Here is a 27,999-nt window from a genome sequence, read left to right as displayed (position 1 = left end):
ATAATCATCTATAATATATATTGTTAGTTTCTCCCACTGAAAGAAAATTTACCAAAAATTTAGAACTAAACATAGGAACAAGTAGAATTGAAAGGAGGAAATACTCAGTCATTGTGTTGGACACTGCACACTGCAACAGGAAGACAAAATAAAACCCAAAATAAAATATTTTTAATGACAATAAGAGAAATAAATTTACATTTTTATCACATATGCTGTCTTGGGAAAGACACAATGCATTCCCAAAAGAATTCCAGGGTCAGCTTGAATCAACCAATGCAAAATCTGAAACATTAATGTCTAGACTACAGCTTGTCTACTCCCGGAAAGAGAATCAGTGTGGTCAAATTCTTCTTCCTCTTCTTCTTCCTCCTCTTCTCCTTCTTCCTCCTCCTCTTCAGTAAAGTCAATAAATTCATACTCATCTCTTTCACCTGGAACGGAATACACAGCCACATAATAACTATAGTAAAAAAGAAAATTGCACCGTGTTTTAAATGCATGCTCATGTTTGAAGGGAGAAAGTGTTTTTGCATAACTTTAAATATCAATCATTTTTCCTTTACTTCTGATCAGGTATATGCCACATTACAGAAAATTTTGCTTTTGTTCCTGCCCATCCTGTAATCTAAACTAGACTGCAATAGTAAATGGAAGGTATACTGACACGTATATCTGCATTCATTCCTGCTCCATTTATCAAGGAATGTAAATTTCAGCTCATTTCTTACAAGAGGAAAATACGAATATAGAGTACAGTACAAATGTGCACAGGTCTCCAATATTAACACATGGGAAACACAAACATGTTCTAATTTTGGGAACAATTTAATGAAATGTCTGCTTATTTACTTGTATTTGCAAGTTAAAAGAGTTCTGTCCCTTTGTGGATCCTGCCATGTATAAAAAGTAAGCAAAGGGAACAATTACACCCAGAGGTTTGTACAGTGCAAACAAGCACTGATCATTCCAATGATCTTTTATGGAAAAGTTGCAAAATCATTTGAAGAAAAAACCCCAAATATTTGAAATAAAATTACAAAAACACATGCTGTTTCTTTAAAGCCTGTTTTAATAGATACAGAACAATGGATTAATGACAAAAAAATAAAGCCAGAAGAGAGAAAATTGGCTCAAGCCAGACCTGGCAATTTCTCTTATGAAGAACAAGTTGCTAACTGGTTGTGGTTCATAGGGCAATCTGGTGTTATCTAGATCAGCGGCCCCTTTTGAGCACCAGTTCGGTGGAGAGAGACTTTTCCATGGACCGAAGGGAATGTGGTTTTGCGTACTGCCTGCATTCCATAGATGGGGCTTTCCTTGTTTGTGTGGCCCAGTTTCTGGCATGCTGGGACCAGGTTGAGAACCCCTGGTCTAGATGCATTCGGGGACTACACATTTCAGTATGACCAATAACAGACTAAATGAGGGTTCTGGAAGCTTTTTCTCTGAGATTCCAGAGATGATTTTTCAACATGGGACCCAGCAAATGCATTGAGACTGCTTCTCCCAGAACCCTAACCTAGCCTGTTATTGGTCACACTGAAATGTGTCGTCCAAATGCATCTAAACAATACCAGATTGGAGAATGTTTCCCTACAAACCACAGCTAGTTAGCAGTTTGTTTTTTTACGGACAAATTGCCATATCTGGCTTGAGGCAGTTTTCTATGTTCTGGCTTTATTTTTATCATTAACCCATTGTTGTGGATCAATTAAAATAGGCTTCAAAGAAGCAGCATGTGTTTAAGAACAATTCAAACTAATGGTTTTAATTGAATTTTGCAGGGGCCGAACCTTTTTATGCAGCTTATGTCACATCCCCATTTTTACTATCTATCCATGTACTGCTCATAGTACATGCAATTCATAGTACATGCAATTCATAGTAATTGCAATTCAATTCATTCTTTGAATCTTTATACGGAAAACGATGAATCGCATTTTAAAACTTCCTCCACAACATGTGAATATTCATTGATTAAGAATTTTCAGAAAATGCTCTCCCTTGGTGATGATTTCAGCCAATTAAATGCATTGAACTGTTATGGCCTACTCCCTCCAAGAAATTTTACTTTAACATTCAGATAAATAGATAACTCATCATCGGGACAATATAACTCATGGCAAATGTCATCCTGTTTTCTGCAACTGCTTATTTACAGTCTTTTGATTCCCTTTCCCTCCTACAGAGTGATTTCAGTCACTTTCTCCAATCTCTGGGTTCTTATTCATTAAGCACTGAAAACAAAGTAAGAAAGAGGTTCTTACAAAGCCTCCCATTCTTGTTTAGTTCTTCCTCTATTGCAAGAAGTCGATTGTACTTGACTATCCTCTCTCCACGGGAAAGACCTCCCAGTTTGATGAATTTGGTTCCCAGTCCAACAGCCTAAGACAAATAAATTTCTTTTAAAAAAAACCCATAGCTGAAAACTTTGATAGTTTATTCTGAGTAACCTAATTTGGCGATTAAATTGAGGCTTTAATTACAGCCATATATATTTCAACCCTACATGAAAGCTCATAATTAAAGAGCTGAATTTGTAACTGCCAGTACCAATATTATTCTGTGTGATCAATGTTTTGTTTAAAAATATATATTTCATATATTTTTATCTATTGCTTCCTTTTTCTCTCTACTGCACGTATGTGTGTGTGTTTTGTTCTTACTGGGTTTTTCCTTTCACGGTTTAATTGTATTAAAGGACTTTTTAAAAAAATTAATACAAGATTTGCATATTTGTTTCTTAAAGCAGCAAAAATTTCAGTTGAATTGTGAGCTGCAGTTTAATCCTTAAACTCATATACAGATAACTCTTAAATTGCAACATTACAGTAAATCTAATAAGTATAATGAATTAAAACCTGGCTTCTAGTAGATAATTTATCTGTTTCTTACACATAAGGAGAAGTTATCAACTAACTATCAGGAGGACACAGAACAAGGGGAGGAAAAAACAGTGTTGCAATTTAAAAGTCTGAATATTACTAGGCAGTCCAATTTTGAGGAGAAAATTGTTCAGATATTTCAAACAAAGGGGTCAGCATTGGTGTAGTAAGTTAGGAGAAGAGATAGGAAGCTGAAGCAGATGTAAAGGAATCCAAGATGATTACATTATTGAAAGGAAGGGGAGTAGGAGGGACCTGGGAGATTGCAGGAGTGAGAAGAAAATAAATGAAGGACTGGTGAAAGGAAATAGACACATTAAGTAAGTCATCATTTCAAGTGACATCCTCTATGTAATTATACTTTAATACAAAAAAAATCAACTGGAGTCCATTAAGACAAGGAAATAATGTTACTGCCCTATGTTTGAATAATTTACTCAACTTTTCCTTAAAAATGTCAGCAAGAGACACTACATATTTTCTGTTTGCTTCGCTTGCCTACTCTGCTGTTTTCCCCTTGAATGTTCAAAGATTACCTCGCTTTAAAAGGCAACTTTCTTCAAAAAGCCAATTTCCTCAAAGGTTATATGTCTCTTCACTAGATAACATTTCTCCTAGGAAGCAACTCAAGATAAAAAGCTTTGGGCAATTGAGGAATTTTTCATACATACCAGGTCTGCAAGGCTATCATCAGAAGATTCTCCATCTGGACTTCCTAAGATGGAAAGGTGCCTCCAACCTGTATTGAATGCAAGGGCTTTTAATTTCATAAAACATCTATAGTTTGCAAATCATTGTCTTAATTGTAAAATTACTGGAAAGTCTTATGGCATCTTCCAGAGTTAGTAATTTATTATAAATTTAAATTTTATGGACTAATAAAATAAACTCTAGTCCAGAAAAGTTTCAGTTTCATTAAATAGATAATTCCTTAAATACATTAAATTTATATTAGTTTTGCGGTAGCAAACTAATACAGCTGTCCTGGAAATACACAATTATTATTTAGCATTTTTTTTTATTTTATTGCAATCTAGTTTTGTTTTATTATGACTTATTTATAGTGTACAAAATCATCTGCCCACAGCCAAGCAGTGTTGAACGTTTATATCTATTTAAATTTATTTATTCTGCATTGGATTGTGGAAAAACTCTAGAAAAGCTAAAGTATTTGTATTTGTATTGTATTTGTAAAGTATTACTTGCTTTTAACAGTCCCCACAACTGTTATAGTAGAGATAATCAGATTAAAAGTATATTTAAAATAAACATAGTGAATCTTTTCCTATTGAATACAGATTTTTGTTTTCTTTAAACGAACAATTCTAGCTGATACAAATAAAAATCTGAATATTAACATTTTTAAATCTGTTACATTTTGAGGTCCATAAAGAATGATGAGAAATATGTGACACAAAGAGATACATAAAATTTTCTATAGCACTTAAAGCTGAATTATATCTAAACATTCAACTTATGTATTTTAAAATGAGTCCCGATACTGTCAATCCATAATGAAAGCAAATTTTGATGAGTAAGAATGTTTAATTATTAAATAGTTTACTAAACATAAAAAGCTCTATAGTTTTACAGCTACTATTGAATTTCGAAATAGAGTTCTTTCCTCACCATCTAATCGCTGGGTCATTTGTATAAGGTCCAAAATTTTAGCTTCATTGATATGTTTTATGACAAGGCCACTGCATTTTGGCATATTGCTTTTTTTAGAACCCAGAAGTTTAGTCAAATTCGTACATGAGTCTTCTGCAATTAAATAACATTTAGAACCCAAAACATTGCACAGATGGATCCACTGTTGGCTATCCTGTAAAGATAGCAAAAAGAATACAATATAACAGAATGGAATGGAACAGAACAGAATAGAATAGTTTTTATTGGGCAAGTGTGGTTGCACATGGAATTTGTTTCAAGTATTAGCTCTAGACAAGAAGGCAAAGTACTGCCCAAAAAAAAATTTTTTTTAATGAGACACTTAACATTTAACATCAGTAAATTCAGTACTAGAGTGAATGAAGGGACACAATAAAACCATCTTTCAATTTATCTAAAAGCCCTAACAGAAGAACTGAAATCCAGAGTTGCAAGTCAGCAAGAGCAAAAGTGCTGCAATTTTACAAAAGCTATATTAATAGCATTCCCCACACATACACACACACACACACACACACTTGCCTGTTATACACAGGAAGAACATCTTATCCCCACACACAGTCACACACAAACACAAAGATGCACACACAAACACACATGAAAGAAGAAAAAGTATGTATAAACACATACGTGTAAGGCAAGGAGAATAGCTAGGATATATGTAGAGTGTGGAGGTATATGTATATGTACAGTACATGTGTTTCTGTATACTGCTAAATAACTTCATAGTAGAATTGATACCAGCTGTGATCCTAAATGCTTTACTGCTATGGAACATGAAGCTATGGCAAGCTACTAAGACTAGCAATATTTTAGGAGCACAGCGTATCAGTTCCTCACTGTCCTCTGTAGTTCTTTTTAAACTAATATTTGTAACTTACATGGTTCAGTTGCCACTGACTATAGAATTAATTGCTACACACAGAGAGACAATGGTCTTTAGACACATATATTATTTTTCTCTAAGTGGAAGATCTTTAGCAGCGATGGAAAAGCCTTTTCACTTTGAGATTTACAAGAAACTGATAATTGTGTGGATGGAAGGAGGAGTCAGCAGTATCCTTCTCTTATTCTCCTTTTCCTCATCTTCCCATTCTGAAATATAGAACGACTTCTCCCTCATTCATACCTCTGTGCTCCATCCCTCAAAACACACAAACACGTATGTTATTTGGCAAATTTCCCTTAACCAAATTTCTTACATTTTCCCCATATTTTGTAAATAATATTATGGAAGTAATCAGCTCATTTCAGCGTCTCTGTTTTGACACTCATTGCTAAGAATAATGTTTCTTCAACAAACTATTTGTATCCTATAAAAGCTTATATTTTGTTGATGATTATTGTCAGCTCAGGTATACCACACAGGAAACACAAGCAGAAAAGCCAATTCCACTTTATAGTTAAGCTACATTAACAGAATCTTGCAAGTGTGAAAGTTCAATTCTTCTGCAATCACCTTTGCAACCCTAGAATGTACAGAGAGTCCCTTGTGAACCTCTTGCTCTGTCCCACTAAGCAGTTGTGGCCTACGCTCTCTCTTTTTTGACCATTCATTAGGCAGCATCTCTTTGCTCCATCTTCCAAGGTCATTCCCACGTACTATTACAGTTACTCTACAATTTCATTTTTTTTCTCCAAAGTTAGTTTTCTCTAGATTCCAGCAGTTTACATTAAGAAGGAATCAGAGATAATTTTGTTAGAGAAGCTTACCATTAATCAAATATAAAACTAAACATTGTGTTGTGTTTAAAAGGCATGGATCAGAAGCAAAGTTAGTTAAGGTGGTGACCTAGAAACCAGGAGACTGAGTTCTAGTTCCACCCTAGGCATGAAAGCCAGCTGGGAGATATTGTGCCAATCAATCTGTCTAAACCCAACCCATCTTACAGGGCTGTTATGGGAAAAATAGGAAGAGGAAGTATTATGTATGTTTGCCACCTCGAGTTACTTGTAAAGTAATAATACCTTAATAATGATATTAATAAGTAATAAAGTAATAAAAGTGAAATAAAATCAAATTAATAAATATTTCACATTGTGAAATAATGAGATGTAAAAAATCCTAGAGTTATGAGTAACGTTATTAGGTCTTACAATATTGATCAGAATCATTGTGAGATATGAGCAGAGCAATACGTACATATCTTATGGCTTCTTATGTGTCCTAAAATACCAGGTAACCAAGATTCAAAAAGCTCCTTTTAACAACTGTAATTGTATGGGTAAATGATTAGAAAAAGATGCTTAAATCCAGTTTACATAAATTAGGAAACAGTAATACTAAACTAGATAAATGAGTCATTTAAATTCTTTTTAAATCAATGGAAATTAATTACAACCCCCTTGAAGTCACTGAACTGGATTTAAACAAGACTAGTCCAGTATTACTGGACCACAATAATGCTGTTGGAGAAAGAACCTCAGTGTAATTTCCTTCATCGATGTATTATTCTTTTCTTTAAAGTGCATGATTGTTAAAACATCATCATCTACATGTTTCTTTCATTTTTAGATGCTGTTTTAAAAAAGTAATACAAATTTAAATATATCTATGTATAAGTAAAAGGAACTTACCTCTTTTCTCAATGGATCTATTAATGTTAAAATAGAAGGGAATTTCTTAACCAGATCTAGATACATATCCACCATTTCATCAGCAGATTTATATGTTCCAACAATTACTTCATATTTTCCTTTATTCTAGAGTGTAAAATATTGACAAAACCTATTAAATATGAAGCTATCCATTTAAAAACAAAACAAGTTAAGGTCAAGCCTAATTGTGGAATTATATATACTGAGCTTTTACAACAGTCTAGTATTTTAGATGAACAATTTGTTTTACACATTTATCTCATACCAACACCTCCATTATTATAACACATTCCGCCAAAAGAGGAAAACCAATGATAAATTATTGAAAACATTGAAAATAAAACTTACATAGTCCATTACTTCATGAGCAGCACAATTTATCCCCAAGTATATATCTGTTCCTAATTCCAAGGAAAGATGTGTGCATGCTGATTGGATCAAGGTTAGTGGTTGTTCCAGACTGTCGTATCCCATTACCAGACAGCCTAAATGGGATATTTTTTTAGGAACAGGAAGCTGTGAATAAATAATATATAAAAAACAAATATTAACTTACAAAAAATAGTCTGCTAACTTCTGAATGCCTGCCCTTCTTGAACCTTTCCATCAAAACTATATAGGTGATATTGTTTTAAACTCCTTTAAGGCTCTTTCTATGTATGGTCATTTCATAGGTCAAACCATGGTAATATTATGGTAATATTTCAGCTATATATAATTTATCATTACTTACAAGAAACCAACCAGGTAACTTCCTAGTTATTATTTCCAATTTCTATAACCAGATGGACATGAAAACAAGTACTAAGTTTGTTCATATCATTTGCAAGGATGCAGTCTTACAGCAAATAAGTTGTATTATACAGTATGTCAGGGATAGCTACTAATCTTTTTCCCTTATAACTTTAATCTTAATCTTTCATCACGCTTAACCTTAGGACCACTTTATTTTTCTCCTTACCAGCATCTTTTTCTCTGCATCTCGTGAAGCAGCTTTTTTGCCATCTATTGCAGAACCAGACTGTTGCAAAGGATTTTTCAAGAACAAAGTGTTTAGGAAAACATAGTATGCAGAAAAATGTAACAAACTGTCAACCATTATAGCACGTGAGTCAACATGGCAAAATACAGGTAGTCCTTGACTTACGACCACAACCAAGCCCAAAATTTCTGCTATTAAGTGAGACATTTGTTAAGGGAGATTTGCCCCATTTTACAAGTTTTCTTGGCATAGTTGTTTAAGTGAATCACTGCAATTGTTAAGTTAGTAACAAGAGTGTTAAATGAATTTGACTTCCACGTTGGCTTTGCTTGTTCAGAACGTTGCAAAAGGTGATCACATGACCCTGGGACCCAGCAAAGGTCATAAATATGAACCAGTTGCCAAGCATCTTAATTTGGATCACATGACCATGGGGATGCTACAAAGGCCATAACTATGAAAAATGGTCATGAGCCACATTTTTCAGTGCCATTGTAACTTTGAACGGTCACTAAATGAACTATTGTAAGTCAAGGACTACCTGTATGTAGGTAAAATGAATATAAACTGTATGTGATACCACACTAATCTGAAGTAGAAATGCATTATTAAACTGTACCTTGCCAACAATTATCTGACTCAGCATTATAAATAATGAATACCTATTAGTTTAAAATAGCAACTTGCAATTAAATGAAAAGAAGGTTCTTGTGCAATCAGCCACATCTCTTCATTCCATCCCATTTCTCAGGTGAGCTTCCGTTTCCCCGCCCAAACAGTAGCTCTTTGGTGGATTGTTTTTGCCGCCTGTCTGAGCAATTATATTTGTTTTACAGATTATGAGGTTTGCCATCTTGCTGATATTTCTTTCCTTTCTATGAGTGTGGGCATGTTAGACCTAAGCCCAAAGATGATACTGTGAAATCCAGTCGAGTCCAATTCTCTATTAGTTTACAACTAGTAGACAGAATCTTCCAGACTAAAGCTATAACCTTCTAACCTAACAGATATAGCCACGTGAGATATCACCCTGAACCTCTTCTTTTCTCCTCCATCCAACTCAGGACTGTGCAATCTCTTAATTTGGGATTCTTTTTGGAATGTACTGCCTCCTCCCTGGGAAACCATGATGGTCCTGTCAGGATCACCCCCATCCATCCCCACTCCTTCTCAAAATTCAAATTCCAAATGGGCTATTTTTTAATTTATTTTTAAGTTGTTTATTTATTTATTTATCTATTTATTATTTTTTTATTTATTTATTCATTTATTCAATAGCATTCATTCTTGAATGTCCTAAATAAATGTTATTATTTTTGACTTACTTCTTTATTCATTTTTTCTATCAATTTCAACATCTGTTTCTGAATATCCATACATCTTCTTAGGGCCTGCATAATAATAAAACATTATGTCAAGGAGGACTATCTTCCTGAATCAGCTGGTTCATGCTTTAAGATAATCAGAGAAGGCGCTTTGTAAAATCTCGTTTGCCATTAATTTTAACTAATTCTTACCCATGTTTAGTACCGGAATGTAGAGATTTAATTATACTTTAATGATGATTAATTTAATTTTATGTCTCTCAATATGATTACATTTCAGTTTTATTAAAGGTTTACTTATTATTATATAACACTGTGAAATGAACAAAATTAATCAACAATTGTGTCAGCCTGTAACTTCTAAGACAATAGAGTTAATTTCATTTACACGTACTTAAGTGATGTTTTCCTTTAGCAGAAATTATGTATTTGTTAACTAATAGTCTATCCAATTAAAAACTGATAACCATATCTAAGTAGTCTCACTTTCTGCATAGCCTACTATTACATTTCTTTTACTTGTGGTTTCAGCCACAATGCAGGACTGTATCATCATATATCTTGTCGTTAAACTTATTCAAAGGTTATCTGGGAGATCAAGAGTTATCTGTCAAAGCTATTTCTCAAATCCATTTTAGAACCATTGTAACTACGTTTTTAATAATTTTTCATTAAACTAATGCTTCCGCTGTACCAGGTTAACACTGATCATCTTGGAATGTGAAACTTGGTAAAAGAAAAATCCTCTTTATTCTACAGCAAACTGTGTTAAATCTTTCTAATGTTTTATTGCTTGCTTTCCTTCATTATAAGAGGCATTGGAAATTCTCAAATAAATGCCAGAAAAATGATGGGCTACTTTAACTATCTATACTTATGTCTACAGCTATATCTATAACTACAATGTTTCATGCAGATGAAATGCTGCATATTTATTTACTGAATATATATTTTGTATAGTCTATCAACATAACAGTATTTTCAGTTATTTTTCTGAGATGTCTTGCGCATACACAGATTTTGAATTTAGCTCCAAGTCAACAGTTTTAATAAATAACAATGATATAGATAAAACAGCATTTCCATCCTGAAAGGTGAATACAATGAAAATGTTGAGTGATTTTCAACATTTATCATTCTCAACATAGAGCAACAGCATACTGTACTTGTTTAACTGTTAACCAGGCAGGAGGGATCAACATCACTTCTTTCATTAAATTCAGTTTTCCAGGTGATGATTTTCCACAATTCAAAACTGTTATCATTGGCAGTGGCATGACCAGTTCTTTTGGCTTCTTCTAAATGGGGAAGAATGTAGCATTTCATTGGTTATATTAAAAATAAAAGCCTGGCTCTCTTAGTTTGCTTTAATCATATATTATGTTTTACTATAAACTATCTTGTACATTATTTGGATCATAAAGGAAAGTTGATTGTATTTGCATATGTATATGTACTGTTTGTATCTATGATTGACTAGCAAGACAAAACTTAATTTCATGAAAGATCATAAATATCCAATTTTAGACAGGAATGTTCAAATAAGACTAGTTTAGCTACCAGAAAAATAAAATATATAATAATAAATCAATATACAAAAATCCCTTATTTCATTCTGGCATTCTCTGTATGCCATGGATAGACAGCACAAATTAGTAAGCAAGTTTAGGATTAGGATTTGCCTCAATTCAATATCACTCAGATGTAGGAATATTCCTATATATTGACAGCAGAATCAGGAAACAAGAGTAAACAGACATTAGAATATGATTCCTGTTTATTCCACTGACTTTTAGAACTGACATGCACAATAAACTAAGTCAAAATATAGTTAGGCCAAATATGGTGTTCAAATCTAGACTTTAAATTGTGGTTAAGGAAGAACTTGTTAATTATAGTTTATAGCTTAGGTTTTGTAATGGGTTTATTCATACATGAATCAAATTAAGACCAATGGGTTAATTGATTAGTATACTCTTCTGGCCCTGAAACCAAGAGATGGAAGATAGGAATGGCTACCTGATATATATATTACTCTTATCTCTTCTATCATGTTCACACACATCAGTCATGAAAAGGCTTAAATACCATTAGAACACAATGTTAAGAAAATTCTGCTCAATCACTCCAGTTGCCCATTTGGCCCAGTTACACACAGAAAGCAACCAAATGTTTTCAAGAAATTCACAAACAGGTATCGTAGTTGCTGTTTTATATTTTTGCTTCATAACAGACATCAAAATTAACGAAACACCAAGTGATGTACATTTCCCTTAATTGAACTCAACTCTTGATAAACACAGGAATAACCATGTAGTTGTCCCAGCAACAGTACAAACAGGTTTGGCAGGTTGCAATCTGAGTCAGTCACTGGGACCAAAGATTTATCGTTAGCTTTCAGGCTCATTCTGGGAGCTTGAAAGTTAGGAAGACTTTATTTTCATTCACAAAACTGTTTTTACCAAGGCCATCTTCCCAGATTGCTTTTTGATTTGCCAACAATTTTGGCACTCTCCCTATAATAACCATGTCTAACTATTTAATTTTTGAACCTCAGATAAGATCAACTGCTATCAATGCCTGTAGGTAACAGCCAGCATCCAGAATGAATTTGCTCTGTTTCTATATATATTCTATATTAAACTGGTGGCATCATCATATCTGATGACAGTAAATCCCATGTAATTATTATTATATGAGATAATTATATGAGGTGATAATATTTATTTAATTAATTATTATATGAGGTAATAATTATGAAGTAATAATAATTAAATTATTATTACCTCATAGTTATTATTACCTCTTATAATAATTATTAAATAATTATTACCTCATAATAATTACCATAATAATAACCATAATAATTATCCATAATAAAGAAAGTCATTACAGGGACAGGGAAGTATTCCCTACAATACATTGTTTATAGTGATCATCTTCTTGATCAGGCCACCATGTTTTACTTTTATAGTGAAACATGGTAGTCTGAAAATTCTGCTTCATCACTTAACTTTTTGAAAAGCAAGAAGTTTCAGCTGACCATAAATGTAGATGCAGCATTCATCAAACTGAAAAAAAATTAGCAAACTGGAGCTAATTACATCTGCCATATTGTCTAGGGTGCTACAATTGATTAAGTACTTTCACTATACATAGCATGAGACTTAGTTTTGTGTATATGGCTGTCATATCTCTTGTTCCCATTTCAACCGAGCATTCTGCAACCGCACAGATTGTACCTGATCATGTTTCAGCAAAGCAATATATGAGTACAAAGGTATGTCACGAACAGTTGCAGCACTCTTTGCAATAGCAAGTGATGTACATCCAATAGCCAAACTGCCCATAAGTACAGGTTCAGGGAGTTCTGCTGGGACTATTGGCTTTTCTATCACAGACATTTTTTTGCCTATAAACATAGGGAGAAAAGGGAAGTAGTCAGTTTCTGCTTAATGTTTCTGCTTAATGTTATCAAGACCACAATAAAAAAAATGACAGTTTTTGCATTAAAGCTTTGAAAGTCAAACAAATGAAGAAAGAAACCTTCAGGTTCCTTAATCTACAATTTAACTGGAATCACAGGCACTCTCATCCAAAAATAAGAATTTGAAGAAATATAATTCTAAGTGCATTTTAAACTTTTCCTATGTATCCATTTAGCCTTCTAACATTAATTTTATATCATCTGAAAGTTTTAATGGTAGATATTACAAACTCTTTGCTGAAATTTTATTTCTTAGACAAAAATGTTATGTTATTTTCTCTTTACTGACTTTTTCATCATGTTCATTTTTTTAACTTCATACAGATTTTCAAAATAATATTTATGTTTAAAAAATCAGACTCCAAGGTACATATGGAAAGTTATATAGCTCCCATTTGGGTACCTTAACAATAGCTGAATTTTGTAGCACAGAACATAGCAACCATCATTTCCCACTGTGACATTTATGTCCTCAAATGTTAAAGAAAAGCCTGCATTGTTTGAAAATCTGACACTAGTTATCAGTGTGGATGCTATGGAAAATCTGACTTTTGATCCAATCATTTAACAACTTCTTTAAGCAGTAGAACATAAACATTCTCAAGAACACTGAGAACACTGTACTTGATACATTAATTTGAAGCACACCACAAATTTGATCCTGATTATGATCAAAAAGCTCATCTAATGAAAATTATAGATGAATTGTCATGGTATGAAGCAACAAGTCTGAACAGGACATATTCTCCATAGATTCTCAACAATCAATTAAATATTCCATAAAATGCCAAGTTCTACTTTTGTTATGTTCAAATATCTTTTCTTTTTCATGGAGACTATTAAGAGTCTAAAAACTAAATATTTCCTCAGAGATTTATAAAGAGTTTTTTAAAATATGTATTTACTAACATTATTTCCTCATCTTCAGATATGGTATTCACTGGTGTCTGCAGTAAATTAAGAATATATAGAATAGAATAGAATAGAATAGAATAGAATAGAATAGAATAGAATAGAATAGAATAGAATAGAATAGAATAGAATAGAATAGAATAGAATAGAATAACAGAGTTGGAAGGGACCTTGGAGGTTTTCTAGTCCAACCCCTGTTTAGGCAGGAAACCCTACACCACTTCAGACAAATGATTATCCAACATCTTCTTAAAAATGTCCATTGTTGGAGCATTCACAACTTCTGGAGGCAAGTTATTCCACTGATTAATTGTTTTAACTCTCAGGAAATTTCTCCTTAGTTCTAAGTTGCTTCTCTCCTTGATTAGTTTCCACCCATTGCTTCTTGTTCTACCCTCAGATGCTTTGGAGAATAGTTTGACTCCTTCTTCTTTGTGGCAGATATCAGAGCACTGAGATATCAGAACACAGTCCTTCTTTTCATTAAACTAGACATACCCAAGTTCCTGCAACTGTTCTTCATATGTTTTAGCCCCCAGTCCCCTAATCATCTTTGTTGCTCTTCTCTGCACTCTTTCTAGAATCTCAACATCTTTTTTACATCGTGGCAACCAAAACTGAATGCAGTATTCCAAGTGTGGCCTTACCAAGGCATTATAAAGTGGTATTAACACTTCATGTGATCTTGATTTTATCCCTCTGTTTATGCAGCCCAGAACTATGTTCACTTTTTTGGCAGCTGCTGCTTACTGCTGGCTCATATCTAAACGGTTGTCCACTAGGACTCCAAGATTCCTCTCACAGTTACTACTATTGAGCAAGGTACCACATATACTGTACCTGTGCATTTTGTTTTTCTTGCCTAAATGTAGAACCTTACTTTTTTCACTGTTGAATTTCATTTTGTTAGATAGCGCCCAATGTTCAAGTCTGTCAAGATCCTTCTGTATCTTGAGCCTATCTTCTGGAGTGTTGGCTATTCCTGCCAGCTTGGTGTCATCTGCAAATTTGATGAGTTCCCCACCCATCCCCTTGTCCAAGTCATTGATGAAGATGTTGAAGAGTACTGGGCCTAAAACAGAGCCTTGGGGCACCCTATTGCATACTTCCCTCCATCTAGATTCAGTTCCATTGAGGACTACACGTTGAGTGTGGTTGGTCAGCCAGTTACGAATCCATCTGGTGGTGATGCTGTCTAACCCACATTTTTCTACTTTATCTAGTGGTAAGTTATGGTCTACTTTATCAAATGCTTTACTGAAGTCCAAGTAAATTATATTGACAGTATTCCTCTGATCCACTAATTTTGATACTTTGTCAAAGAATGCAATAAGATTAGTCTGCCATTATCTGTTTTTGACAAACCCATGTTGGCTTTTGGTTATTATTTTGTTTGCTTCTAGGTGTTCGGTGATTCATTGCTTGATTATCTTTTCCAGAATCTTCCCTGGTATTGAGGTCCAGCTGATTGGTCTGTAGTTTGCTGGATCTATTTGGTTCCTTTTTTGAAGATGGGAACTATATCAGCTCTTTTCCAGTCCTCTGGCAGTTCCCCTGTGCTCCAGGATCTTTGAAAGATATAGTTCAGCAGTTCTGAGATCTCGTCTGCCAGTTCCTTCAGAACCTTGGGGTGTAATCCATCTGGTCCTGGTGATTTGAACTCGTCTAGAGTAGACAGATGTTCACTTACCATTTTCTTCCCTATTTTAACTTGTGTTCCTAATCTGTTTTTTGTGGTGGTGTTTTTGATAGGTTGGACTGTTTTCTCCTTTTGTGTAAAGACAGATGCAAAAAATGAGTTAAGTAGTTCTGCTTTCTCCCTGTTGCTTGTCACCTTCTTGCCACTTTCTCCCAGCAATGGACCAATTGTTTCCTTGGCTTTTTTCTTGTTCTTAACATGTTGGAAGAAACTTTTTTTGTTATTTTTTTTACTTTTGTAGCAATCCTTTGTTCATTGTGAGCCTTAGCTTTCCTCACTTCATCTTCACAGGCTCGGGCTATCTGCTGATATTCTGCCTTAGTTTTTTGCCCCTATTTCTACTTTTTATACTTGTCCTTTTTGTCTTTCAATTTGTCAGAGAGTTCTTTATGCACCCATGCTGGTTTCTTTTGAGAGCTATTATTTTTCTTCTTCATTGGTATTGTGCTAGACTGGGCTTTTATGAGTTGTTTTCTCCTTGAGGATTCTCATCCATGGAATCCTTCCCAAGCTCTCTTTAAGTTTATTGAAATTAGCTCTCTTAAAGTCCAAGACTCTAGTTTGACTTTGTTCTACTACATGTGTTTGCATAATGTTGAATTCCAATATTACATGATCACTTGCCCCCAAGGTTCCTGTAGCTTCAACACCTTCTATCATTTCATCTCTGTTAGTGAGAATTAAGTCCAATATGACTGATCCCCTTATTCCCTTATCTACTTTTTGGGAAACAAAGTTGTCTGCTAGGTTTGTTAGGAACCTGTTGGATCTTCCACTTGGTGCAGAGTTTGTCTCCCAGGTGATGTCAGGGTAGTTAAAATCCCCCATTAGTATTGTGATGTGCTTCCTACATACCTTAGTTAGCTGACTAGCAAAAAGTTCATCTACTTCCTCTGTTTGGTTGAGTAGCCTATAGTATAGACCTATGGCAATGTCATTCCCCCCCCCCTTTAATATTGACCCAAATGCATTCAAGATAATTTTCATCATTGTTGTGCTCTATTTGTGTAGAGATGTAGTTATTTCTTACGTATAGTGCAACTCCACCTCCTCTTTTATTTGGTCTATTTCTTCTAAATAATTTATATCCCTCTAGCTGTATGTTCCATTTGTGGGTTTCAGCCCACCAAGTTTCCATAATGGCAAGAATATCATACCTGCCCCCATTTACTTGAATTTCTAATTCACCTGTTTATTCCTCATACTCTGTGCATTGGTGTATAGACATTTGACTCCATTTTGATTGACCCTGTGTTACTGTCTACATAACCTATGTTGTCAAAATACACAAGACACAAAACATATGTCAAAATATATGTCAAAATACATATATTTGATATACAAAATATATCAAAATATACAAGGCACAAAACAGGGAGGTAAAGCCAATTTTTGAACCACTGGATCCTAAACTGTTTCCTTTTGCAGGGAATGTATAAGGATGGTGACTGTGGTCATGAAATACAGTCAGGTCCAGAAATATTGGGACATCGACACAATTCTAACATCTTTGGCTCTATACACCACCACAATGGAATTGGAATGAAACAAACACAATGTGCTTTAACTGCAGACTGTCAGCTTTAAGTTGAGGGTATGTACATCCAACTCAGGTGAACGGTGTAGGACTTACAGCAGTTGCATATGTGCCTCCCACTTGTTAAGGGACCAAAGGTAATGGGACAATTGGCTTCTCAGCTGTTCCATGGCCAGGTGTGTGATATTCCCTCATTACCCCAATTACAATGTGCAGATAACACTAACAATGAAACTAAAGCTTAAATATTGAGGACACAAAATCATGGAAAGCCCCTCATGCTTAGAAAAATTAAAGAGACTCAAAAAATAGACCTATAGAAGACAAGGTAGCTAGTTACCATCATTCATGATGCAAGCAGGAGTTTTCAAGAACTAAAAAATGAGTTACTGAGAGAACAATCCAGGAAAATTAGTGTCCAGCAGGTCATGAAGAACCAGAAGTAACTGAATGATTGTATAAGACCATTTCATTTATTCTAATTTCATTTTCTAACCTGTTTTGTTTGGTTTCTTTTTTCCAGGAGGTACGATGGCCATTGGAGAAGCAGGGGCCATCATTTCCTGACTTTCTTTTTCTTTTGCAGGTTCTCTTTTTTCTTTGTCTTGTTCATATTTCCTTGTAAAATAATCACTGCAATAAAAGGAAATAGCATGACTAATCATTGTTTGATATTTTGCAAATACAAAGCTTACAATGTCATAAGCTGGAAGGGTTCTGACACACAAAAACATACTCCACATATATTTTGAGCCTGAATTTGAATGTCTGTTGCTCAAGGTATTGTTATTAGTTTTGAATTTCCCTTTCCTTAGGAACAAGAAATCCTGCAAAATGCTAAAATAAACAATTAAAATAAAATTAATGGGAAAGTGTTGTGAATGATAAATATTGCAATTTTTAGCTTTATAAATATTTACACCTTTGTACCGTGTTTCCCTGAAAATAAGACCCTGTCTTAAATTTTTTTGAACCCCTGAAATAAGTGCTTGGCCTTATTGCCATGCACTCAAAAGCCCAATTGGGCTTATTATTAGGGGATGTCTTATTTGAGGGAAAACAGGGTATGTACACATTTACTGCATGTCTGTCACCTTTCGGAAGTTAAAACTTTCCTACTCTGATGTTGCTTCTTAATCCTTGTGATTATACACACCAATTGGAGGAACCAAAATTCATAAATTCTTTATGTACATCAAACAGGCCTTGAGAATTGGCCCAAAATGTTTCTTCCAGATTATTGTCTAGAATTGGTGCACAAAATGCATAATTTTATCTCTTTTCAAATAGTGTTTTTTACCTTCAGAACTGAAAATGATTTGAAACCATCATACTTATATGGTTGCCTTCTTCTTCTTGGAATTCTCTAATATTTGGATGGTAGGTATCAGTGCTTTGAGATACCACTCATAGCACAGTGTCCATAATCATATGCTTCAGGATTGAAAATCATCTTCTTTTGAAATTGTAGTCTTTTTAATGATTAGTACCTGGTACCTTCCAGATGTCTGGGGCAAAACATCCTACATTCCTTGTTCACGCTGCTTGAACTTTTGCTCTATTCTGTGTCCCTTTTGAGCAAACACACACTGGACTGCATCCTTGAGGAAGTTTCAAGTAGAGTTGTGAAAATGATATAATATCATTAAAGTACATTTCATTAAAATGCAGGTAGCTTATTATCATATTTTTCGGAGTATAAGACACACTGAAGTATAAGACACACCTTTGGTGAGGAAAAGAAGAAAAAGAAATCTCTCTCTGCCTCTGAGCAATTTTGCCTCATTGCAGCAAACAGCAAACAGCCTGCTTTACTTTCATTTTCGTTTTCAGAATAGCTTGATTAGCACAAGGGGAAAAAAAAATCTCCTCCAGCAAATTTACCTCTTTGCAGCAAGCAGCAGAACGCAAAACAGCTGAAAACAAATCAGCTGAGAGTCGGGAGGCCGATCCAATCAACTTGTGCTAATTAGGCTGTGCTGAAGCTGAAAGGAGCTGTTTTTTCTTGCTGTTTGCTTGCAAGGAGATAACTGCTGCGAGGCAGAGGCCAAATGGTGGGGGCCAGTGGGTGGGCGGGGCTACATTTGGTGTATAAGATGCACCTAAGTTTTCACCCCCTTTTAAGGTTCGTCTTATACTCCAAAAAATACGGTAGTTTCCTTTCGGTGCTGCTACTGGAAAAGTGTAGGATAGTGTAGGAAAGAAATATAGTTCTGCAACTGCAATGCCAACTACGACAATCTATCATCCACATGATTAAAGTGGGAACATTATTGTTTTATGCCACTTCAGAGATTTCATCAGCTGGCTTTTGACTGGCACAACTGTCCTCTTGGAAGAGGAAGAACATATAGGGTAGAAATCATTGAGAGAAGACATTTAGTTAATTCAGTATTTAAAATTATTCCATGTGGGAACTGATTTAAAGATCATTAGTAATTGAACAATTCCTCAAATCAACATCTTTGATGTTCATTTTAGCCGGTTTATTTATTATAAGGAAACCTGTGATTATTAGGGAAAGTCTTGATCTGTTTAAATTTGAAATGGAAGGGAAACTGAGCTTAGTATTACACATACAAATAAAGGGGAAAGTTAAAGAAAAGATATGCAACAATAGATACAAATCAAATTTGCATTCCAGGAAGCTGTATTGTTTAGTCACCTATATGTTACAGCTGTATTTTATGTCAATCTTACAGTAGTACTATAAAATGCAAAAAAAAAGTTATGATCAGTCTATTATTTAAATATATTGTGAAAAGTCTAAAAAAATAATTGTAACCTTTATTGCCGCATTGTCTATTAACCAGTACAAAACTATAGCAACCTTATCTCAGTTCCTATATAAAAAGGAATAATTCTATATTTTTAGTTATCTACAACTGAATTTATGCCTGTATGCGTTTTTATAATCAGTTTGTGAATAGTAAATATATAGCATCCTATACTGTATTCATTTTTAAAGTATTAATTGGAGAAGGAAACAACTAGATAGAGTCTGAGGTTTTGGGTTTTTATGGTATAATAAAGTTAAGAATAATGTAGATTTAAAAAATTACTATGTACTTCTTGTCCTGCCTTCATGTGCTTTGGAATATAGCAAAGACATCCTCTTCTTTGTGGCAGCCCCTCAAATATTGGAACACAACTATCATCTCAGCCCTAGACCTTCTTTTAATTAAAGGCATCATAACATGGTATTAATACTTCATGTGATCTTGGTCCTATCCCTCTCTTAATGCAGCCTAGGATTGTGTTGGCTTTTTTGGTGGCTGCAGCACACTGCATGCATAGAAGAGACAGAACCTTGTAATGAAAGAGGGAGGATGGATAACATCCATTGTTTATAATTACTGTAGAGAAAATTGGAAGTTGTGTGTTCAATTTTTTCTTTTTCTTTTCTACTTAAATTGCTTTTTACACTTTTCTGTTATCTTTTTCATTTCTTTCTAACTTTTCTTTATATATTTTCATATTTATCATTTACTTATGTAATTTTTAAAATAAAATTTATACAGGTAGAGTCTGACTGTTTTGATCTATATTTCTCATGGGCCCCCATCAGCACGTCCAGTGACAGATAATGGGAGCTGTATTCCCAAATCCATGGAGAGCATTGTATTCTCTTGTATTACTGCAGCCCCTGAAATCTAGCCACTCATATTGCTGCCATCCTCCCTCCTTCTTCTTGGTACCTATATCACGGATTTATTTTATTCATTCAGTATTGCTATTAGTGGATGGAACTTTTTAGATAATGAGCATTTATGATAGCAGGATTTACTGACTAGTGAACACTGACTTATGTAACAACATGTCCTAATAACTATTAAAGAATACTGCTTCAAGTTCGCAAGTGTATTGTGTGCAAATGCTGAATTACAACATAATGGAATTTTAAATTTTAAAAAAAAACTTCCTAGCAAACAAAATAAATATGAGGCACTTACCCTAATAACTCATCAATCTTTTGTTGGTCACTAGGTTGAAGGCCTCTGAGCATTTCATTCAGTGATTCATTTATCCATTCAATTGCTGTATTCAAAGATTCGTATCTTTCCTTTTCATCTGCATCAATTGCTTCTGCTGAAGCACTTTCAAGAATTTCAGCATGACATGAGATCATGCTGGAACAAATAATCTGTGCAACAATATTTAAAGATGTTTATTACTGAAATTTCAAATAGAAAACATGACATTGAAATTACTTTCTACTAAAAGCTTTTTTTATTATTGATGTATGTTTTTTTCCAGAGACTTCCACTGACAAATATCATAAACTTATCTCACTTCAAGTATTTATCCAAGGTAATTCATAGATTTTAATTCTTGTAAAATTTTATTCAAAGCATTTTATTTCACTTGTACTTATTCTATATAGTTTTAATGTAGTTCTTTTTAACACAAACAACAGTTTTTATGTGAAGTTTTGATTCATCAATGCTCTGAGAATATATTTTATAATGTTGCCCTAATACATATCTTGAACAAAACGTAATGCCATTTTTCAAGAAGCGAAAGAAAAATTAAAGAGAGTAATCTTAATTCTTCTAACTAATGAACTATGTAATGCATATGTAATGAATGAAATATATTTTCAAATGAAAATTTGAAAACTTGACTAATTTTTATAATTTCTCCACAATATTAGATGGCGTTATAAAATAATATAAAAGGACATTTTCCCAGTTGCAAAATGAGAGAATAGAATTTCAACTAAATTAATCGAACTACAGGAAATCAAAACTTTAGGCACAGAAATCACATACAACAGGAATGTATTTAAACTGTATATTTTTTTTAAACAACAATCATACAAAGGTGATAGGAGTAAGGTGGAAGTAAGATCAGGATCATACTGAACAGGAAGGTAATAATCTGACCTGCTATATCGTTTCCTCATCCAATTGATAATCAAGCTAGGTCAGAAGTGTTCATTGTAATGAATGATTTGGGCTAAGATGGTGGCTGAGCCTCTTTGCTTTTTGATTCTGTCTTCCAGTCAGTTGTATTGCTTTTCTTTCACATATATTTTCATTTTAATGATTTAATTACAAGCTGTATAGAGTTCTGGTGGAGTTGGTCACCCTTGAAATTGTATAAACAAATAGAGAATTAACTGCAACACAACTCATACCTTATCATAGTCTCTAACTCGGCAAAAGACTTCAACTTCTAATGTTGGTCGGCCAGTTCCATCCAGCACACTTTTAGCATCTAATTTGCATATCACTGGAGGTTTTGATAATTCAGAGAAGAAGTTTGCCTAGAAGACCAGTAATTAGTGCAATTAGATTCAAAGGCTTTAAAAGATACAATTACAATTTGTTTTTTACCTTAAAGTTCTTGGGTGGTTCATTTAGTTACTAATTCTTGTAGCCATAGACTGGGGAGAAAAAAATCTTGAATGGTGTATGATCTGCTTCAACCCTAGTTGAAGCAGATTGTCTGTACTCTTTTCAATCAGTTTGTGACAGATTCTGCTGTGAAGTCCAGCCTATCTAAAATACTCAAGCTAAGTTTCTGTGTTTGATTAGTATGCGTAACCTTGTTTCTACCTGATAATTCCTTCAGACTGATTCCTTGTGATGAACAATCAGGTAATCACAACATCATATTCTGAACATTTTTTGGGTACAGCCACAGAAAAGGCATGTAGCTGAGATCCTACCAGATGGCAACATTTAAGGTATGGAACTTGTTAGGACAGATCGATACCCTCAAGCAAAGGTGATCCTGCAAGTGACCTTGACCCATGCAATTTAGAATTTTAAAGATAATAGCCAGCACTTTGAACTGTACCCAGAAGACACCTGGAAGCTAATGCAACTCATACATCAGCCGTGTAACAAAGGCAAAACATGAAGAACCCAGAACAAGCTGCTGCATGTTGGACGAACTGAACCAAATCGTTTTCAAGGACAGACCAATGTAGATCACACTGCATTAATCCAGCTAAAAGATAACTAAAATGTGAGTGTCAGTGAGCAAGGTCTCCCAGTCTAGGAAAGATCACAACTTGAACAGAGGAGCCCTCCTCCAACCACAGCTGCTGCTATCTCCTGCTTTACCAGGAGTTGCGAATCCAGGAGGACCCCCAAATTGTGCACCAACTCTGTCTGATGGTGTATTATCCCACTGAGTATCAAGGATGACAAGTCACCAAAGCCCCACCAGAGTGGGAAATCCAAACCGATTCAACTTGTGAGACAATCTGTTTGGTGAAGTGGTTAAGCCACCAGGCTAGGAACTGGGAAACTAGACCCATCTTAGGGCCAAAGACAACTGTGTGACCTTAGGCCAGTCACTCTGTCAGTCCTAGAAAGCAGGCAATAGCAAACTACTTCCAAAATCTTGCCAAGAAAAATGCAAGGTCTTGTCCAGACAGTTGCCAGCAGTCACCTTTGACTGGAAGACACAAACACTAAAAGCACTTTGCTCCCCATCCAGGCTCCAGACACTGGATAGGCACCTGAACAGCATCACCTTCCTGGAACAGGAGTGGAGATTTATAATATATTGATGATACTTCATTCATAATATCAAATAACCTTATCCAATGGCCTCATGTAGTTGTTAAGAAGGAGAAGGAACAAGGGGGAAACCAGAAACCTGAGGCCCCTGAATAAAAGAAGTCTGAATGGACCTCTCCTCATCACCAACACCAATTATAACTAGCCATGGAGGAAGCAGAATCACTTTAAAGCAGCGTCCTGTCCCCACCATTTCTAACCCTATTAAAAAACTCATTTGTAAGCCTATTTCCAGCCACTGAGATAGCGGTTCTACGATCAAGAGTCCAAATCCAAGTCACCACAATTCTTACCAGTTTAGGTCTCCCACATCTATTTTCCTGCCATTCTGTCTTCTGTCCTGCTCTAAGCCATCATACCACTGAAGATAGAACATAGTGTCCAAGCCTGAGAGTAGGAATATACTGATGCCAGAGCAGTCTTTGCCTACCCAGAAGTTATTACAAAATAAGTCATTATTGAAGAGAAAGGTGCTTTGCAATACCAGGAGGTGGTCTGGCAATGCAAGGTCTTTGCAAGGTTGGTGCAGGACTGTGGTGGAAGAGCAGCTGAAGTACGTGGCAGGCAGAGGGAATAGAGGAGAAAAGAATCTGGAGATATGCAGAGCTGGAAGAACGGAGGCCTGGAGAAAGGATTTACTTTCGCTTTGTTTAAGATAGGAGACAAAGAATTTGTTTTAATGGTGATTGGCTCCTAATGTCACTCGAGAGTCAAACTGTTACTCTTCTTGTTTTCTTTTCTGCCAAACTGTTTAATGATGTAGGAAACCAGGCTGATCTGGGCACCCAGCAGATTACACACTGGCTTCAGATTTTAACTGTCAATATTTTCTTTAGGATATGGTTTCTTTTTCTTGCACCTTTTTATTCCTGTCCGTTTTCCTTTCAATTGGTGTTTCTTTAGCTGTTTCTTTACCTTCAGTTCTTTTGGACCTAATGGCTCTTTTCCTTCTATTGATTTCTTTTTTTTATTTCAACACCACTATAGTAATTGCCAATTCTTTTTCATTAGACTTAAGGATGAACTCTAAGTCTTTTCAGAAAAGCGTCTCAAAATTGAAAAAAAGCTTGCTCACTTAGGGTACTTACACCTGAGATTTTTTTTACTTCTTAATCCTTTCTTTTTGGAGGTCATGGAAAAACTCAAAAGATGTGCCTGGGTGATACAAACTACCTGACAGATGTCAAGGCACAGCTTATCATGGCAGTGTTTTATATAACTTCATGCCTCCAGAAAGCTTCCTAAAAAGACCATAGGGTAACATTTGGATTGGAAGTCCAGGGTCCGGAAGAGAACCACAATCTTGGATGAAGATATTTAAGCTAAGTATTGTTTTATCATGATCACCAATGTGCTAGATTCCAGGTTCTGCTTCTTTTGAAGTTGGAAAGGAAGGAAGGAAATAGGAGTGTTGAGGTGATACACACGGGCATCCAGGCCACATCGTGGATCTGATGGCTCTTCTGACATATGCTACCATAGACTAATTTTCCTCTTTTCAGTTCTAGAAAACAAGTTTCTTTTTTAAAAAAAAAAGGCCAGAGAAAACAAGATAGCAGAACATTTGTTACCTTGAGGCTCAGCATTAGTGGACTGAAATACACCAATGGTAGGATCAGGCAGTCTTCATAGCATGGTTTGCAAAGCAGTTTTTACCCTGTGGCTGTAGCAGTATACTTCATCATCATGGCACCTAGAGCTGATATCCTCTTTAGTTTTCAATCAGTAGTAGACATTATAATATAATAAAAGAGTCTTGAGTAATGTGTAAATGGGTATACCAAAGTGCTCTTTGGTATACAATTGTGGTATGTCAATCATAATTTTGTTTTCATTGGTGAAATGCAGAAACAAAGCAGCATTTTCCAGCATGTAGATAAACATGCTCAAGTAAGAGCAGTCATTGAAAAATATCTAGATGTCTAGAGTGAATACTTGCTATTTGTTTTTATGCTTGTTATTGTTCCATCCAAAATTAGTTTATTACTATATAAAAGATGATTCTAATATATTTCTTCCTTAATGATGCACACAGAGCAGCAGTTTATTCTCAGATGGGTTTCCTTTCTCAGTTTAACAATATTGGTTACTGTGGGAGAATACACGTAGATACACAGAGAAAAAGAGAGAGAATGAAGGATAATAGATAAGTGTACAAAAAAAAAGAATTCATATCTTAGCTTGGAGAGAACAGTCGACAGATTTTTTCTGGCAATAAGAATGAAGATGTTCAATGTATAATCATGCTTTATTATGCTACAGTGAAAGATGTTACAGTAAAAAAATAAAATTACAGGAGGTGAGCTGTAACCCAAAACAAAATATGTGATCTTCACCCTATCCCAAGTCTGAAGACCTAGAATGAGGATCCCAAACTGGCAATGTTGAAAAATCTAGGTTGACCTTCATTTGCAATCTAGATTAATTTGTTTAAAAAAAAAGATAGAATACTGTTCATTGCCAGAATTCTGGAAATTCTTTAAATAAAAGTACTGAAATTATATATGTTTTAAAGAAAACTAAAAAGATACAGAACTAGTTCCCAAACTCTACAACTCCAAACCTATCAAGTAACTGCTTAATTAAGCTTTTATTAAAAAAAAATAGGAACTCACTATAATTAAAGCTGTTGTGCACAGGCATTCCTGAGAAAGTGGGGTATGTGTATGAAGTGACAAAATTCATATCATGATGCAAATATCACAACTTACATATTGTGGCAGATATTGGGATATTATGCAACAGTGGCATTTGTATTATGAAATCACAATATGCATGTCATTTTGACATATACTCAGTTTGTTATGAATGGCACAATATGTTTAGAACTGAATGTTGTATTTATAAAGCTATCATTAACTTGATTTATATTCCAGTATGCTTCTGCAAAGGCCGTCTATGGTAACCTATCAGTTTGTCTACTTCTGAACTCAGATGCGCTATTGTTAACAAATACTGGATGCCAGTCTTGTTAAATTAGCAATTGTATTTACTTTCTAGAAACAATTTATAAGTAAATCACTTATTATCTATTGCAACAAAACTATTATATCTTCTACAGCAGTCCGAGGACATAAAAAGGGCACCAGATTAAGAAAGCTAAAGGCTTCACATTTGTTATACTTTAGGCTGCCTTCACATAGAGAACATCAAGATGAGTCTCTACTTGACACTATTACATTTGAGCTTACATTGTAATAAATGTATTACTACATTAAATCATGTGTGTCCAACTTTTTGGCTTGCTTTAGCCACGTTGGGTAAAGAGGAATTGTCTTGGGATGCATGTAAAATATATAACATAATTAATATGTATAAATAAAAAACTTGCTTTTTTACCAACTTGCATGTGGCCCCTGGGCCGTGGGTTGAATATGCCTGCTTTAAATCATAAAAGTGTAACAAACCAATGAGTTATTTCATTTCCAGGAAGCACTAAGAATCCAATAAAATCCAGGCTGTTAGCTAATCCATTAGTTCAGTGTTTCTCAACCTCAGCAAGTTTAAGTGGTATGGACTTCAAACTCCCAGAATATCCCAGCCAGCCAGCCAGCAGCATTCCATCTGGGGAATTCCGGGAGTTTGAAGTCCCTACCTCTTAAAGTTGCTGAGGTTGAGAAACAGATTTCAGTTACAGGTAGTCCTTGAGTTACAACCGCAATTGAGCCCAAAATTTATGTTGCTAAGTGAAAAATTTGTTAAGTGCAGTTTGCCCCACTTAACGACTTTTCTTGCACCGTTAAGTGAATCATTGCATTTGTTAAGTAAGGTTGTTAAGTAAATCTAGATTCCCCATTGACTTTGTTTGTCAGAAGGTCAAAAGCGGATCACATGACCCCTGGACACTGCAGCCGTCATAAATACAAAACAGTTGCCCAGCATCTGAATTTTGATCATGTGACCATGGGGATGCTGCAACGGTCGTTAAGTGTAAAAAACGGTCCAAGCCACTGTTTTCAGAGCCGTTGAACTCTTTGAATGGTCACTAAATGAATTGTTGTAAGTGGGGGATTACCTATATTATATGGCCAGTTCCCAAAACCCTCTCTGCTAGTGCTATTGCCTCCATTTAGTGCGCCTGCGCGTTTTGATCCGCGCCAACCGGCCAAGCGCCGCTTACCAGATAACCGTAGAGATCCCCGGGACGCTGGTAGAACATGGTGTTGAGTACTTCCTCCAAACGCTGCGGTACTTCGTTGCTCCGGTAATACTCCGCAGCCTGCTGTTTGAGATCCATGATAGAAAACCGTCGATCCGGCTCCGATGGCCGTTCCTTCCCCGTGTAAGTTTGCCGGCGCGCCATGAGCCCCGCGACGGTCGCTAGGAAACGGGAACGCTCTCCGGCCTGGCCCCGAGATTTCCAA

General features: G+C 35.1%; 1 protein-coding gene across 5 annotated transcripts; it reads right to left on the bottom strand.

Moving 5' to 3' along the window:
* Positions 1–149: 149 nt before the first annotated feature.
* ENO4 (enolase 4) lies at positions 150–27,999 on the bottom strand. Of its 5 annotated transcripts, none has more exons than XM_034440222.3 (14): positions 27,756–27,999; positions 22,240–22,368; positions 21,053–21,243; positions 17,596–17,732; positions 12,707–12,876; positions 10,631–10,762; positions 9,465–9,530; positions 8,119–8,178; positions 7,506–7,673; positions 7,137–7,262; positions 4,518–4,713; positions 3,560–3,627; positions 2,271–2,388; positions 150–434 (listed from the first exon to the last, which is right to left on the bottom strand). In XM_034440222.3, the coding sequence occupies exons 1-14, from the start codon at positions 27,936–27,938 to the stop codon at positions 301–303; spliced, it is 1,878 nt and encodes a 625-aa protein (XP_034296113.1). In that variant the 5' UTR covers positions 27,939–27,999; the 3' UTR covers positions 150–300. The 5 variants fall into 5 exon arrangements, with proteins under 5 accessions (XP_034296113.1, XP_034296114.1, XP_034296115.1 ...); XM_034440223.3 differs by having other exon boundaries at positions 10,631–10,759; positions 27,756–27,994; XM_034440224.3 differs by lacking the exon at positions 8,119–8,178 and having other exon boundaries at positions 27,756–27,994.

This window comes from Pantherophis guttatus, chromosome 6 (assembly GCF_059756535.1).
Source record: "Pantherophis guttatus breed Tessera chromosome 6, ASM5975653v1, whole genome shotgun sequence".
In the NCBI taxonomy this organism is placed as follows: Eukaryota; Metazoa; Chordata; class Lepidosauria; order Squamata; family Colubridae; genus Pantherophis; species Pantherophis guttatus.
The sequence above is the reverse complement of the archived record's forward strand: the minus strand, read 5'-3'. Positions and strand labels throughout refer to the sequence as shown.

Bases quoted from the DNA above. Each gene is read 5' to 3' on its own strand.
- ENO4 (XM_034440222.3), bottom strand. From the start codon at position 27,938: ATGGCGCGCCGGCAAACTTACACGGGGAAGGAACGGCCATCGGAGCCG. The intron at 10,763-12,706 runs GTACAATCTGTG...TTCCCCATTTAG, and splicing joins CTTTGCTGAAACATGATCAG to AAGAAGCCAAAAGAACTGGT. The intron at 435-2,270 runs GTAAGAACCTCT...ATTCCGTTCCAG, and splicing joins AAACAAGAATGGGAGGCTTT to GTGAAAGAGATGAGTATGAA.